The 14,085-nt window shown below is 36.9% G+C and overlaps 1 protein-coding gene and 1 pseudogene across 1 annotated transcript; one reads left to right on the forward strand and one right to left on the reverse strand.

Moving 5' to 3' along the window:
• The first annotated feature begins 4,081 nt into the window (after nucleotides 1-4,081).
• Nucleotides 4,082-5,771, forward strand: LOC132904009 (uncharacterized). Its single transcript, XM_060953932.1, has one exon. The coding sequence runs from the start codon at nucleotides 4,083-4,085 to the stop codon at nucleotides 5,769-5,771; it is 1,689 nt and encodes a 562-aa protein (XP_060809915.1). The 5' UTR covers nucleotide 4,082.
• Nucleotides 5,772-6,113: 342 nt separating this feature from the next.
• LOC132904010 (uncharacterized) lies at nucleotides 6,114-12,815 on the reverse strand (annotated as a pseudogene).
• Between the last annotated feature and the right edge of the window lie 1,270 nt (nucleotides 12,816-14,085).

The following is a 14,085-nucleotide window of genomic DNA, read 5'->3' on the forward strand; positions in this document are numbered from 1 at the left end:
AACCGACTCACCAACACGGACTAGCTGTGAACGATCGCGAAGATATGAATCAAACCATGATAGGGAAGAGGGAGAGATATTACTTGACCGCAGTACGCCCAACAAAACGTCAAAGTCAATAGAATTAAATGCACTAGTGAAATCCAGTAACACAATCAAAGTGAGTGACTTATTTTCCATTGCCCAACGGATGTCGTCCGTTACATTAATTAGAGCGGTGGCTGTGCTATGTCCAGGTCTGAAACCAGATTGAAATGGGCTAATAAGATTATTTTTCAAAAGAAATGAAGAAAACTGGTTGTGTGAAAGATGTTCAAGGACTTTAGAGAGGTATGGTAAAATGGATATAGGACGAAGGTCAGAGAAGGATGAAGGATTAGAAGTTTTTGGCAATGGTATAACATTAGCTCGCTTCCAAGCTAAAGGAAATATACCCGATGAAAATGAATAGTTAAAGATGTGAGTTAGTACTGGTAGTAGTATGGGTAAAAGTAAACTGATCATCTTAGAGCATACTAAGTCATTTCCCACTGCATCAGAGGAAATATGTTGAATAGCTTTAGTAACATCATCTTGAAGAACTGCAGAAAATTCAAAGGCAGGATAAGTGGAGGTGGGTACATCTAATAATTTGGAGAGAGTAGCTGATTTAATAGTTGGATCTAAACTTATAGGGGGTTGTGAGAAATGAATATTGAGATCGTTAAGGTTAAAATGAGCGAAAGTAGGAGAAGAGGATTTTCCCACACCAACAGACTTCAAAAATTTCCACGTCTCGGCAGGACTTCGATTCACAAGCAATTCGTGGAAGTAACGTCTCTTGGCGTCACGACATGAACGACTACACCGGTTGCGAAGCATCTTGTAAAATAGCAAATTACGTTCAGACGGATATCTCTTATATCGCCGTTTCGCTTTATCCCTGCGTGCCATCCACTCCTTAATTTCCAACGTAAGCCAAGGGGCAGGTTTATGCTTTACTTTGACACGACGCAATGGTGCATGGCTGTCAAATAACGTAAGAATCTTAGTGTTAAGAATTTCAACTTTTTTGTTTATATTATTCTCGTTGAATATTAAGGACCAATCAATGGTCAGTGAGTCCCTAGTCAATGCCTCCACGTCAATACCCTTGAAATTTCGGACAGTTCGGTATTGTAACTTACGCTTAGGGGCACGAATCAGGTATGATAAGTAAAGGAGATCGTGATGTGAAAACGGAGCAGTAAGTTGACCATGACAGGCGACATTGTCAAGAGAAGAGGTAATTATAAGGTCTAACAGGGATGGGACGATGCCCGGTGCATGATGTGTTGTTGAAAGTGGTAAGATATATAAATTATAAGAAGACACAATGTTTTGAATTTGCAGTGAACGAGAATCGTTTTTTATGAGACACGTATTAAAATCACCCATTATAACAATGTGTTCATAGATGGGACGAAGTTCATCTAAAAGGGAATCAAATGTACTGAAATAATTAATATGGAGACTGGGAGAATAAAATACCGCAAGAAGTACTTTAGCGTGAAGCATATTCAATTCAAGGAAAATAAATTCAGCAGTTGCTGAATAAATGGAGGGGGAACTGCGTAGAATTTTATAGGGAATTGAATTTCGGATGTAAACAGCGACACCACCACAAGCTGCACCAACTCTGTCATTGCGAATAAGGTTAAAATTATTTAAATCGACAAGAGAAGAATGCAGTGAGGGTTTTAGGAAAGACTCCGAGACAAGTACTGCATCTAAATGAGCACAATCAAATGAGGTTACGAAATCAGTGAAATGCCCAAGGATACTTTGTGCATTTATATGTACAATGTTAAAATTTCGAGGATAGTCTGAAAATATCCTAGACAGATCATCGCATAATAGCTGTCCAGGTGTGAAATCCGTATCCGCACTAAGAAAACTACAAGAAGAAGACGAGCAAGAAAAATAACTCTCATTAAAATCCATAAAAAGACAAACAAAATATTAATAATATAAAATATATATATATATATATATATATATATATTATAATTATATAATGATAAATAATGTGACTATATTAACAGGCAATACATTACCCGCCAAACTCACCCATTGCTCACTACTCATAAAATATAACAATCACAGATCCGCAAAGTTTTTACAAATATAAAAGAATTATATGTTTAGGAAAAAGACAGAAAAAAAAAGAAGAAAGAAGAACTGCTACAAATATTACAGCTTGGAACAAAACGCAGCATTTAAAAACTATACGCTGATGACAACACCACAGCAAAGCAGAAATGACAGTGACAGTGATTGTTTGTCCAAGGTGACATGTGAATGACAATCATGAAAATGACAATTGGATTTAAATACATGACAATAACAGACCGAGGTGTGACAGTGAATTTCAATAACAATAACCAGTAAGTTAAATTATATTTAAAATTAATATTTTAAAATTGAGGTAAGGGTGATATGCAAGGAATAAAATTAAAGCAATACCTACATTAATGTGAACAATAAATGTACCGTCACTTTGGACTACAGAAAAACTTATTAACAAAAAAAGAAAAATAACTGATCATTCACTCACGGCCCCGCAATCTGCTTGCTTTAGGGGCCACAGAGGCCTTACTGGAGCCAGCTTTTTGCTTGCGAGTGACCGCCGGACCCGTCTCCTTACCATCGGAACTTATTTCAGCAATCGGGTGGGCAGCAATAAGGGCTTGCACTTCGGAGAGGGACTCCAGTTTATGACGAGACTTGTTAGAGAGCAGGACAATGATTTTTCCCTCGACGGTCCAGCAATTCCTCACACCAAAGTGGCGACGTGCGGTGATGAATGCCTTATGCCGGGCATTGGTTAAAAATTCGGATACCGTAACACCAGAGCCTTTAAGAGTAGTTTTGCTATCCCACACGAGAGTTCTGGAATCCATGTTATAAAAACGCACGATAATCGGTCGGGCCACGACGGGAACCCAGCCTATGACAAACCGCTAAATCAGTTTTTACAACACTACTATAGCGGGCAACATTGTAGGCTCTTCCGGGGAGACATCGCGTCACTCTCCGCCCCCCTCGTCCATACCACGCCGTTCCCAGCGCCCGCGCAGAGGACCGCCCGTGCGCCTCATTGAACAAGTCAGTCTTTAAACAACGCGCGGACCGGTGCGGTATGCACCTCTTATTAGCGAGCGAGTTTTGTATTTCTTTTTTATAAGTTACCGAAGTAAAGTTGTTATCCCGTAGTTGGCTTTTACTTCTCAATCTCGCCAGCGCTATATTGGCGCCCAACGTGGGGCCGTGTGCTCTTTTAGTTATTCGCGTGTGTTGTTGTGTTCTACGACGGAAAAACGCCGTTTGTCACGTAGTCACGAAGACTCAAAAGCTGGACATAGCTTCGCGACAGAAGTGTCTGTTATATTCCGCGAACAGCATAATTTATTTAGGTTTTGTATCTAAACTGTTTTGTGTACCTATCGTGATAGCGTGTCTGTTTGTTCCCACGATAGTGGACAGTTTACGTGCCTAAATACTATTTTAATAATACAAAAACTTACCAAAAAAAAAATTTCGTGTACCATAAAAAAAAGAACCGTTGTTTGGGGTACGTGAACAGTTAACGTACCTAAATACTCTTTTGTGTTGAGACTTTACCTACCTGCAGTGAACAAAAACTTACCAAAAAGTTTTAGTGTACCGTAAAAAAAAAAAAAAACCGTTGTTTCGCGATACATGTGTAGGTACTATAATAGTTACGACTTTTTTTACGCGGCCTGACTTTTTAAGACTTTTTATACAATAGTTGTATTGTGTGTGTTGGACATTATTTATAAAGACTTTGGTGAACGTTGTGATAGTGCGTCTAGACTTTCGTGAACTCTTATTTCGACATACACGTATTGCTTCATCGTGTTACCATGGTGCTTACGAGATCTCGCGCAGAGAGTTCGTCGGCGGGCGCGGCCCAAGCTAATGTGGTGGCGTCGCCGCCGCCCACTCCGGAGGCTGTACAACAACCTGCACCTGCGCCAGAGGCTGTTCCATTGCCTCCGCTTGCTCCGATCATGATAACAACCGAGCAGCTGAGATTTTTAATGGAAAGGGTAAATGGCCCACCAATTGTAAGTAGTTCCTTACATGGTAATTTCGCAAAATGCACAGCACGATTCGACGGCGAGAAGTCTAGCAACGTGGAATCTTTTGTAGACGCCATAGAGGTCTATAAAGATTGTGTTGGAGTAAGCGACGAAAACGCCTTGCGTGGCTTGCCTATGTTACTCACCGGGTTGGCTGCGACATGGTGGCAGGGTGTGAAGGATCATACCCCAACCTGGTCTGCCGCCATCGAAGCACTCAAACAGACGTTTGGACCAAGGTTGCCCCCACACAAAGTTTATCGGAAAATATTTGAAAGGGAACAGCGTAGTAACGAAGCTACAGACCTTTTCATATGTCACATCAGGGCATTAATGTCACAGTTACCCCTTCATTCCCTGTCGATGACCGTGCAATTAGATATGACGTACGGTTTGCTACATCGACGTATTCGTGAAAAGGTTTCGCGTTTGGAATTTTCTACCTTCGCTGAGCTTATTACTATGGCCCGTCGTGTCGAAGATATTTTGGATGAAAGCCGAACATCGACCAGCGATGTTAAACCGTTATGTTCGACGGCAAAGCCTACTACTGTACCCATTTCTCCGACGGCTTCGCAGTCGACAATATCTTATAAGAATAAAGCTCGGCCGCACTGTAATTACTGTAAAAAGTATGGTCATGTGAAAGATGCCTGTGAAAAGTTAACCAAACAGAAACTTGGCACTGATGGAGAACCACGCGTCTCAACTATCACGTGTTTCGGGTGCGGTGCGCCCGGCGTGATCCGATCCAACTGCTCGTCTTGTAAAAAGACAGAACCGGTTCCGTCCGTATCAACTTCCTTTCAATCTGTTTCTGCAAATAGTGTTAATATAAATTCGCGAGTGCGACCTTTGTTAGAAATAGAAATTTATGGTGAACGTGGTAAAGTGCTTATAGACACAGGTGCCAAACATTGTATAGGCAGTGTTAGTCTTAGAGCTCATTTAGTTAAGTATGGCCATAAGTTTGAAAATGTATTTACTGAGCTTAAATACGCGGACGGGCGGGCAGTTGCGCAAATTGTTGAACGTACGCAAGTTAGGGTTAGGGTACGCGATGTCTCTTTAGATGTTATGTTTATAATGTTGCCCAATGCTACTGAAAGTGTGTTGGGAATGAATTTTATTCAGGACGCTGGCATGGTATTAGATTTTTCTCGCGGTGTATGGTTTACGAACCACGATAGGGTCTCTCAGCCCATCGTCTTTGAACCTAATGGTGTAAGGTCATACGAACCTTTGCATTGCTCGTCTGTGGGTCTTCACGAGGATGAAGGATTCCACTTAGGTAAGGACGAACGACAGCAGCTGTCCAACCTTCTGAATGTCAATGAGGACATTTTTACTCCAGGGGGAGGACCCACTCAGTTTGCTGTTCACCAAATTGATACCGGAAATGCCAGCGCCTTAACGCGTTACGTGGGTAAATCTCCTGTTATTGCGCATCAGCGCCATCGCGGTAGACCAGCCAAGTCACAGTCGGGTCGACCATGTAACTTGGAGGGGGAGGATATAGCGGGCAACATTGTAGGCTCTTCCGGGGAGACATCGCGTCACTCTCCGCCCCCCTCGTCCATACCACGCCGTTCCCAGCGCCCGCGCAGAGGACCGCCCGTGCGCCTCATTGAACAAGTCAGTCTTTAAACAACGCGCGGACCGGTGCGGTATGCACCTCTTATTAGCGAGCGAGTTTTGTATTTCTTTTTTATAAGTTACCGAAGTAAAGTTGTTATCCCGTAGTTGGCTTTTACTTCTCAATCTCGCCAGCGCTATACTACCCAATTTCATGTTGTCGCAAAGTATGCGAAGGACAGAATCTTGGACATTCTCATTTTCTTTCTCTGGCTGGCTTTCTTTGGCTAAACTGTATTATGTATGTTTTATTTATATTTATTTTGAGGTTATTATTGTCTAGCCATGTAATTATGTCTAATAATGTATTATTAATGTCATTCTCATAATTTTTCGAGTCATTATATTCAATAGTTACTGTGCTATCGTCTGCAAAAAGACACATAGGGTGTTTTATTGCTTTCGGCAGGTCATTTATATAAATAATAAATAATAATGGGGATAATACGCTACCTTGAGGGACTCCGAATTTAACTTTGCGTTCATTTGACAGATAACTTTTTTCTACGCTATTAGGGTCAATGTTTGTTAATTTCAGTATATTGTGTTCTATTGCTAAGATACGAAGTAATTAGATCAGCGACATTCCCTCTTATTCCATAAGCATTTAATTTTTGTGTCAATATATTGTGGTCTACGTAGTCAAAGGCCTGAGTCATGTCACAGAATATAGCACATATAGGATTAACCTTGTCTACGTTTGTCATTATAGCGTTTAGGAAGTCGAAAACAGCCATGTCAATATTTTTATTTTTCCGAAATCCTTTTTGCTCTCTCACTAATATATTTTGTTTTTCTAAATATGATTGAATTTCTTGACAAATATATTTATCAAAAATTTTCGAAAAGATTGAGAGAATTGCAATTGGTCGAAAATTTTCAACGCATTCCTTGTTTCCTTTTTTAAATATCGGCTTAATTGTAGCTACCTTTAGCCTCTCAGGATATATACCACTAATGATACACAAGTTAATAATATGACTAATGTGTGTGCATATGTATTCTGCAACAAATTTAATGACTTTAGTCGATATTTCGTCAATACCCACTGAATTTTTGTTCTTCAGACCTTTTATTATGGTCAATATATCCTTAGGTAGGCTAGGAGCCATGAACATTGAGTTAACACTATGTTCTATATTTTTTGTTACTTGATGGCCATAGCTCGGTTTAGGTGTAATTTTATCAACAAAATAATCATTAAATATTTTTGAGATGCTTTTAGGGTCTTTTATAACACTTTGACCTTGCTTTATTGACTGAATGGCATTTTTAGGCAAATTTTGTTTATGCTGGTTAATTATTTCCCACACTGCTTTTGTCTTGTTTGTTGATACATATGTTAATTTTGTTTATATTTTGGGCTTTCTTTGTAAGATTCATAATTTTTTTCAATATTTTTGTATAATTTTGAAATGTCATTTTATTTAGATTTGTAGGTTTATGTCTATAATGCCATAAAAGCTCCCGTTTTCTTTTACAGCACAGCTTAATGCCCCTTAAAATCCACTTAGGTTTATTATAACTTTTTATCGTAATCACTTTTATAGGGAAGCATAAGTCATAGAATAATTTAAATTCGTCAATAAATAAGTAAAATGCGTCATTTGGATTATTTGTGTTATAAATGTCATTAAACTTTAATTCTTTAATACAATTCAAAAATTTTGTCATATTTTCTACACTATAGTCACGTCGTTTGATTTTCTTAGATTTAATCAGGTATTTTCGCTGAACTTGGCATTTTAGTATCTGTGCTGTATGGTCAGATAAAGCCAATTCTTTGACTTCTGCCTTACATTTTTGGTCTAAGTTATGAGCGAAATTGTCCAGACAAGTTTTGTTTTTTAATCTTGTCGGTTGCTTTAATTCTAGCTTGAGATTGTAATTTAATAAAAGTGATCTAAATTCAAATGTTTCTTTAGTGTCTTCCAGATTGTTAATGTTGAAATCTCCAGCCAGTACAATTTTTTTGTTACATTTAGTTAAAAGTCTCAACAGCTGGTCTAGCTTATTAAAAAATGTTGTTATATTCGACTTATATACTTCATTATTAATATTTATCGGAATTACACTTTCCGTTCTAGCTTTAATTGTTATAAGTGAATCTGACTTATTTCTTTTATTTTTTTCGCTTTGTTGTTCTGAATTTAAGTTAAATTCATTATCACCGAGACTTAATATTTTAGTGCTATAATCAATTGTGCCTTTATAAAATTCTAATATATCACTCCCTATTATACCATCAGCGTCAATGGGAAAGTCATCATTAACTATATGGAGTCTTAACTTTAGATCTCCAATGAATAATAATTCGACATAACCTAATGTCCTGGTAGGTTTGTCTACTTTGTCTATCCCTTGAAGGTTAGCTAAAATATTATGATAAATTTTAGCGTCCTTTTTATAAGGCTTTGTTTTATCAAGCTAATAGTGGCTCCAGTGTCTATTAAGAAATTAATATTTCGTATCTCGTTTTTTAATTGCAATGATGCGGTATAGCAACTACTTATACTAGTAATGAGCCCATCTATAATAATATCACCCTCTGGTTGGCTCACACCATTGGAGTTAATTAGTTTTTTTTTTGTTGAGACGAACCCGCTTCATTCACTTGATTTTTAGTTTTATAACGCGTGTTTGAGTTGCTTTTATTATATCCATTTGATTTATTTCCAAATTTATTTTTATTGTTGAGATGATAACATTCATCCTTGATATGCCCTTTCTTTTTGCAATAATTGCAAAATTTTTGGTTTGGTGGTCCAGAGAAACTTCTAATTTTACAATTAATAACGGTATGACCAGGTTTATTACATCGGTAGCAATGTTTCGTATTAGAAATGTTTAAATTTTGGAACTTAGCTATTTCGGCTTTGCTTTTTAATAGGCTATTTGACACTATTGAAAATATGCTACGAATTGTGGTAATCCTATTAGATAATAATATAACAGAACGTGTTTTACTTTCATTTGTACTAATATAAGCATATTTTTGGCGATTTATCGTTTAAAAAATACAATAATTTTTAAATACTTTTGAAAGACCGAAACGCTCTGTGATTGGTTACAACTCCGGTGACGTCACACGCAAGTAAACGTCAACTCCTCCTGTGTAGTTTGTGTGTTATTAATGTTTTATCCCAGATATTGAGCTATTTCGTGACAGTGAACTATTTCAGCTTCATTTTATTACTTTAGTGAAATAAATTCCTGGTGTTTGTATTCAAAATGGACAAAAATTTTGTGCGTGCCGACAACACAAACCTACCTGAGATTGATGCATTTATGGTTGCACTTTTCTTCAAAAACAACGCGAATTATTATGATGCAGAACTTAAGAATGTAAAAACAGCTGTGTAAGTATTTTAAAGAAATTATTTATTTAGAAATCTTTCATTTCACGATAAAATTTCGCAGAATTTTATTTTATAGGTTATGTTTAATTTGTTTTATTGTTTGCTATAACTCAAATATTGCTGCTATAACTCAAATATTGCCAGCATACTTACATCAAAATGATCTTCACACATAAAAACATTTGAATGCGATAAAATACTCTTTGGATCTCTTCGAGCCAACTGCAACCACTTCTTTCATCTTATTGGATTCGTTGGAACAGACACAAACACTTTTTGCGGAGTTTTTTATTGAAGTATTTGTACATTGTGGTACTACACACCATTTTTAAACAATTTTGTTTAATAAATTGAGAGAATTATAATCAAAATCATCAGTTTGCTTGCGTGTGACGTCACACAGCGTCCGCCATTACTTTGAGAGCGTTTTTAGCGCGCTTTTTAAATTTCAAACTTTATAATTCATTTTTTATTATAAACTAGCTGTACCCGCGACTTCATCCGCGTGGAATTGTTATTTTGACCATCATTGAAGGATGGATAATTTTCCCTTTTTTTTTCCACATAGTCCATTTTTTGTTTTCTCGTTAAAGTTGCAGCGTGATGTTATATAGCCTAAAGCCTTCCTCGATAAATGGTATATTCAACGCAAAAATAATTTTTCATTTCGAATCAGTAGTTCCTAAGATTAGCGCGTTCAAACAAACAAACTCTTCAGCTTTATAATGTTAGTATAGATTATGCAAAAAAATTGATGTACCTACGTGAGTGCTTGTTTGAGGATGCTATTCAATCACGCAAATTCTATTGGATAGATTTTGATGAAACTTACGTACACGGGAAGAATAATGCCTGGAATAGAACATAGTTTATTTTTCTTACAAAAGCAAAGCTCGGAAGCGCAGCTGTTAAAAAACGAATAAATTCTAAAGACAAAAAAAGGAAATTATAATAATGAAAAGTTAAAGTACCTATCTTTTTGTTTACAACATTTTCTGTCTTGCCCATTGGAGACATCACAAATTAACTGTCACAGCTGGTGACCCGCGAGCAAGCGACGTAGAGCTGTCCGTGTGAGAAGCAAATGGTCCTGAGGTCGACTCCGGCTGCTCCAAGTGTTTGACCTTGCGATTTGTTAATTCAAAAAAATTTGTTTTGGCTTCTATTGACCCTAAAAAGATCCCTTACAATATTTTTTCTTAAATATCTTCAATGTACAGACAATGTTCAGTTACAGTTTTATTATATGTATGGATGATTGAAAAAATAGCATTTTATTGATTAAATTAATTATGCTTTGTTTATTTATTTAGTTCCCGTGGTTTAGATATTTATTTTTTGCCCACCCGATACGAGATGGCGCCTCATGAGAATTTAAGAAATAACACAATTGTAGCCGCTGGCAAAATTTTTAATTAATTAAAAAAAAAAAAAAATTAATTAAAAAAATTAAAACTTCTTTTATTCATTGATTTAGTTTCGCCAGCACTTACCGTTTCACCACATCTTTGAGAAGAATTTTTTTTTATGTAGGTAGTTTGACGCGCCCCGCATCGGCGACGGTTGCCATGCTCCTCAAGATTAGCAGGAATAACACACATGTAGTAACGCCAGTACTTACCATTTCACCATTGATTTAGTTCCCGTGGTTTAGATATTTATTTTTTGACCATCCGATACGAGATGGCGCCTCGAGAATTTAAGAAATAACGCGATTGTAGCCGCTGGCAAAATTAGATAATTATTCGGTAGAGTTCCTTAATTCACTTTCGGCATCTGGACTGCCCGCGCATACAATTGCTCTAAAAGTAGACATTCCATTTTGTAATGGGACTGCCTTAAAGTGGTGTCGCTTCATAATATTATAATATATTATAATAGAAGCTAAAATTCTTACTGGTTGTGCAGCTGGTGAAATTGTTTTTATACCGCGCATTCCCCTCATTCCCAACAACTTTCCATTTCTAATTAAGCGTGTACAGTTTCCAATGGCTATATGTTTCGCGATGACAATTAACAAATCGCAAGGTCAAACACTTGGAGCAGCCGGAGTCGACCTCAGGACGATTTGCTTCTCACACGGACAGCTCTATGTCGCTTGCTCGCGGGTCACCAGCTGTGACAGTTAATTTGTGATGTCTCCAATGGGCAAGACAGCAAATGTTGTAAACAAAGAGATAGGTACTTTAACTTTCCATTATTATAATTTCCTTTTTTTGTCTTTAGAATTTATTCGTTTTTTAACAGCTGCGCTTCCGAGCTTTGCTTTTGTAAGAAAAATAAACTATGTTCTATTCCAGGCATTATTCTTCCCGTGTACGTAAGTTTCATCAAAATCTATCCAATAGAATTTACGTGATTGAATAGCATCCTCAAACAGGCACTCACGTAGGTACATCAATTTTTTTGCATAATCTATACTAACATTATAAAGCTGAAGAGTTTGTTTGTTTGAACGCGCTAATCTTAGGAACTACTGATTCGAAATGAAAAATTATTTTTGCGTTGAATATACCATTTATCGAGGAAGGCTTTAGGCTATATAACATCACGCTGCAACTTTAACGAGAAAACAAAAAATGGACTATGTGGAAAAAAAACGGGGAAAATTATCCATCCTTCAATGATGGTCAAAATAACAATTCCACGCGGATGAAGTCGCGGGCACAGCTAGTAATAAATATGATAATAAATTATTTATAGCTTTTATATCGATTCAAAAATGACGAAGTTCCATACAAACTTGCACCCCCTATTTCATTCCCTTGGGATAGAATTTCAGGATAAAAAGTAGCCTATATTCTAATCCAGGTTACTAACTATATCTGTGCCGAATTTCGTTCAGATCCGTTCGGTAGATTCTGCGTGATGCGCGTACAAACATACAGACAGACAGACGGACAGACAGACAGACAGACAAAAAATAAAAAAAAATTGTTTTGGCTTCTATTGACCCTAAAAAGATCCCTTACAATATTTTTTCTTAAATATCTTCAATGTACAGACAATGTTCAGTTACAGTTTTATTATATGTATGGATACTGCGTATTTCTCGGAAATATAAATAAAGTGTGTTTATTATAATTTTAAACCATTTCTAAAAAACAGTCAAATAGCCTATTGTTGTTCTTCTAAGACTGCCATGGAAATAGCGTCCTCTAATGTTTTGGGTTGTAAGGCTTTAATTTTTAAGTTTAAATCTTTATTAAGACCTGTGATGAATACACTCAAAGCTTGTGATTTGAGTAATTCGATACATGCTTTACGGGCTTCAATTGTTTGGTTGGTCAAATCTAAAGAGTTAATTAATTTTATATAACAATTTTCGACTTTTTTTTGCATAACCCAGGACATTTTCATTATGCTCTTGTCTACAACTACTCAATTCGAGCTGCCATTGTCCTATAGTTAGTTTTTTGGTATAAGTGTCTAATAAATAAGATTTTAGATTATCGAAAATTAAAAATTCTCTATTTCTAATCATGGACATAGCATTATCGGTAATTTTGGTTATTATTATTTTTAAAACAACTCCTTTTAAATTTGGATTAATTAAATTATTAACAGTGTCACAGTTGTCAAAAAATTTGTGTATACGCGCCTTATTGCCATCAAATTTGGTTAACATTCTTTCTGCCATTTCCAAAAAAATATAACAGCTATTTTTAGAAGTAGATACGCTTTCGGAATGCGACATGGTTACGGCTTAATATGTATTATAGTTCTTATTAAGTATTTTGTAGGGTTGAACACTATTTTTTTTGTCTAGATTGAACACTTTTTCACTTCACTTTATTTTGGCAATTTTGGTTTTTCTCTTACTGGCAATATTCCGTGTACAGGAGGGTTTCTTTTTACGGGGTTTTTAACAGAAGGCAAAGTACTCACGTGAATAACACCTTTACGCTGCTTACTGTTATCATAGTGTCTTGAATGAAATGTTCTTAACGATGTAACGATTAGTGATGGTCACCGAATCGTCCAAGGTGAGTACGGCTCGCAGGATTCCCGGATACCAACGCGTAGTGTTTGATATGAAGCTCGCAGGATCACTTTGGATACCAGCACTCGAAGATTATTCAGCAGGACTTTTTTCGAAGCAATCCCACTTCTAGACACCAATTTGTAATGGCCCGAGCGGTTTGGCGATGGTTTGGTGTGTGGGAAAGTGCTTGCAGTGAATAGACACTGAACGTTTATCACTATAAATATATTCAAGAATTACACTTTGACTTAAACAGTACTTACTAGAGTTATATTGTGAGCACTTAGGTATACACTACTATTTTATGACACTGTTATATTGCAATTGACTGAGTGCAACTGCTTAATACAACTGATTGATGCAACTGATTGATGCAACTGACTTCTGAGGGGATGCGGTACCATTATACACTGGACAGCAAATAAACCGGGCCACCTGCTACCTAAAAACTAATTAGATTTCCTCAAAAAGTATAACATATACAAATTTCGAATTATACCTACGGAAAGTGCGTTTCATGACGATTAAAATAAATGGAAACACATTGTAATCAATTAATCAAATTAAGTGTTTATTAAAGATTTTACAAAGAAGTGTCGTTTTGTAGTCATACAAATGGTAAGTAATTACAAGTTAAAAACAAAAATTAATCCGGAAACAAAGAAAAAAGTGAAAAAAAGTTTTTGGTCAGTATTCAGTGTTCCCTCCCCTTGCTCGGACAACTGCTAGCATCCTCGTATTCATTGACCTCACGAGCCTGACGATGAAATCTTGGGGAATTGCATTCCATTCCTCTTCAATTGCGATTCGCAGCTCTGGAAGCCTTGTTGGAGCAGGTACCCGGGCTCGAACCCGACGTTTCAGCTCATCCCATAAATGTTCTATCAGATTCAAGTCTGGGCTTCGAGCTGGCCAATCCATCGTATGAATGCCGACGTCGCGTAGGTACTGGGTCACCACGTGAGCAACATGAGGCCGTGCA

Source organism: Amyelois transitella, chromosome W (genome assembly GCF_032362555.1).
Source record: "Amyelois transitella isolate CPQ chromosome W, ilAmyTran1.1, whole genome shotgun sequence".
NCBI lineage: Eukaryota > Metazoa > Arthropoda > Insecta > Lepidoptera > Pyralidae > Amyelois > Amyelois transitella.

Excerpts from the sequence above, each read along its gene's own strand:
- LOC132904009 (XM_060953932.1), top strand. The coding sequence starts at position 4,083 with ATGGAAAGGGTAAATGGCCCACCAATTGTAAGTAGTTCCTTACATGGT.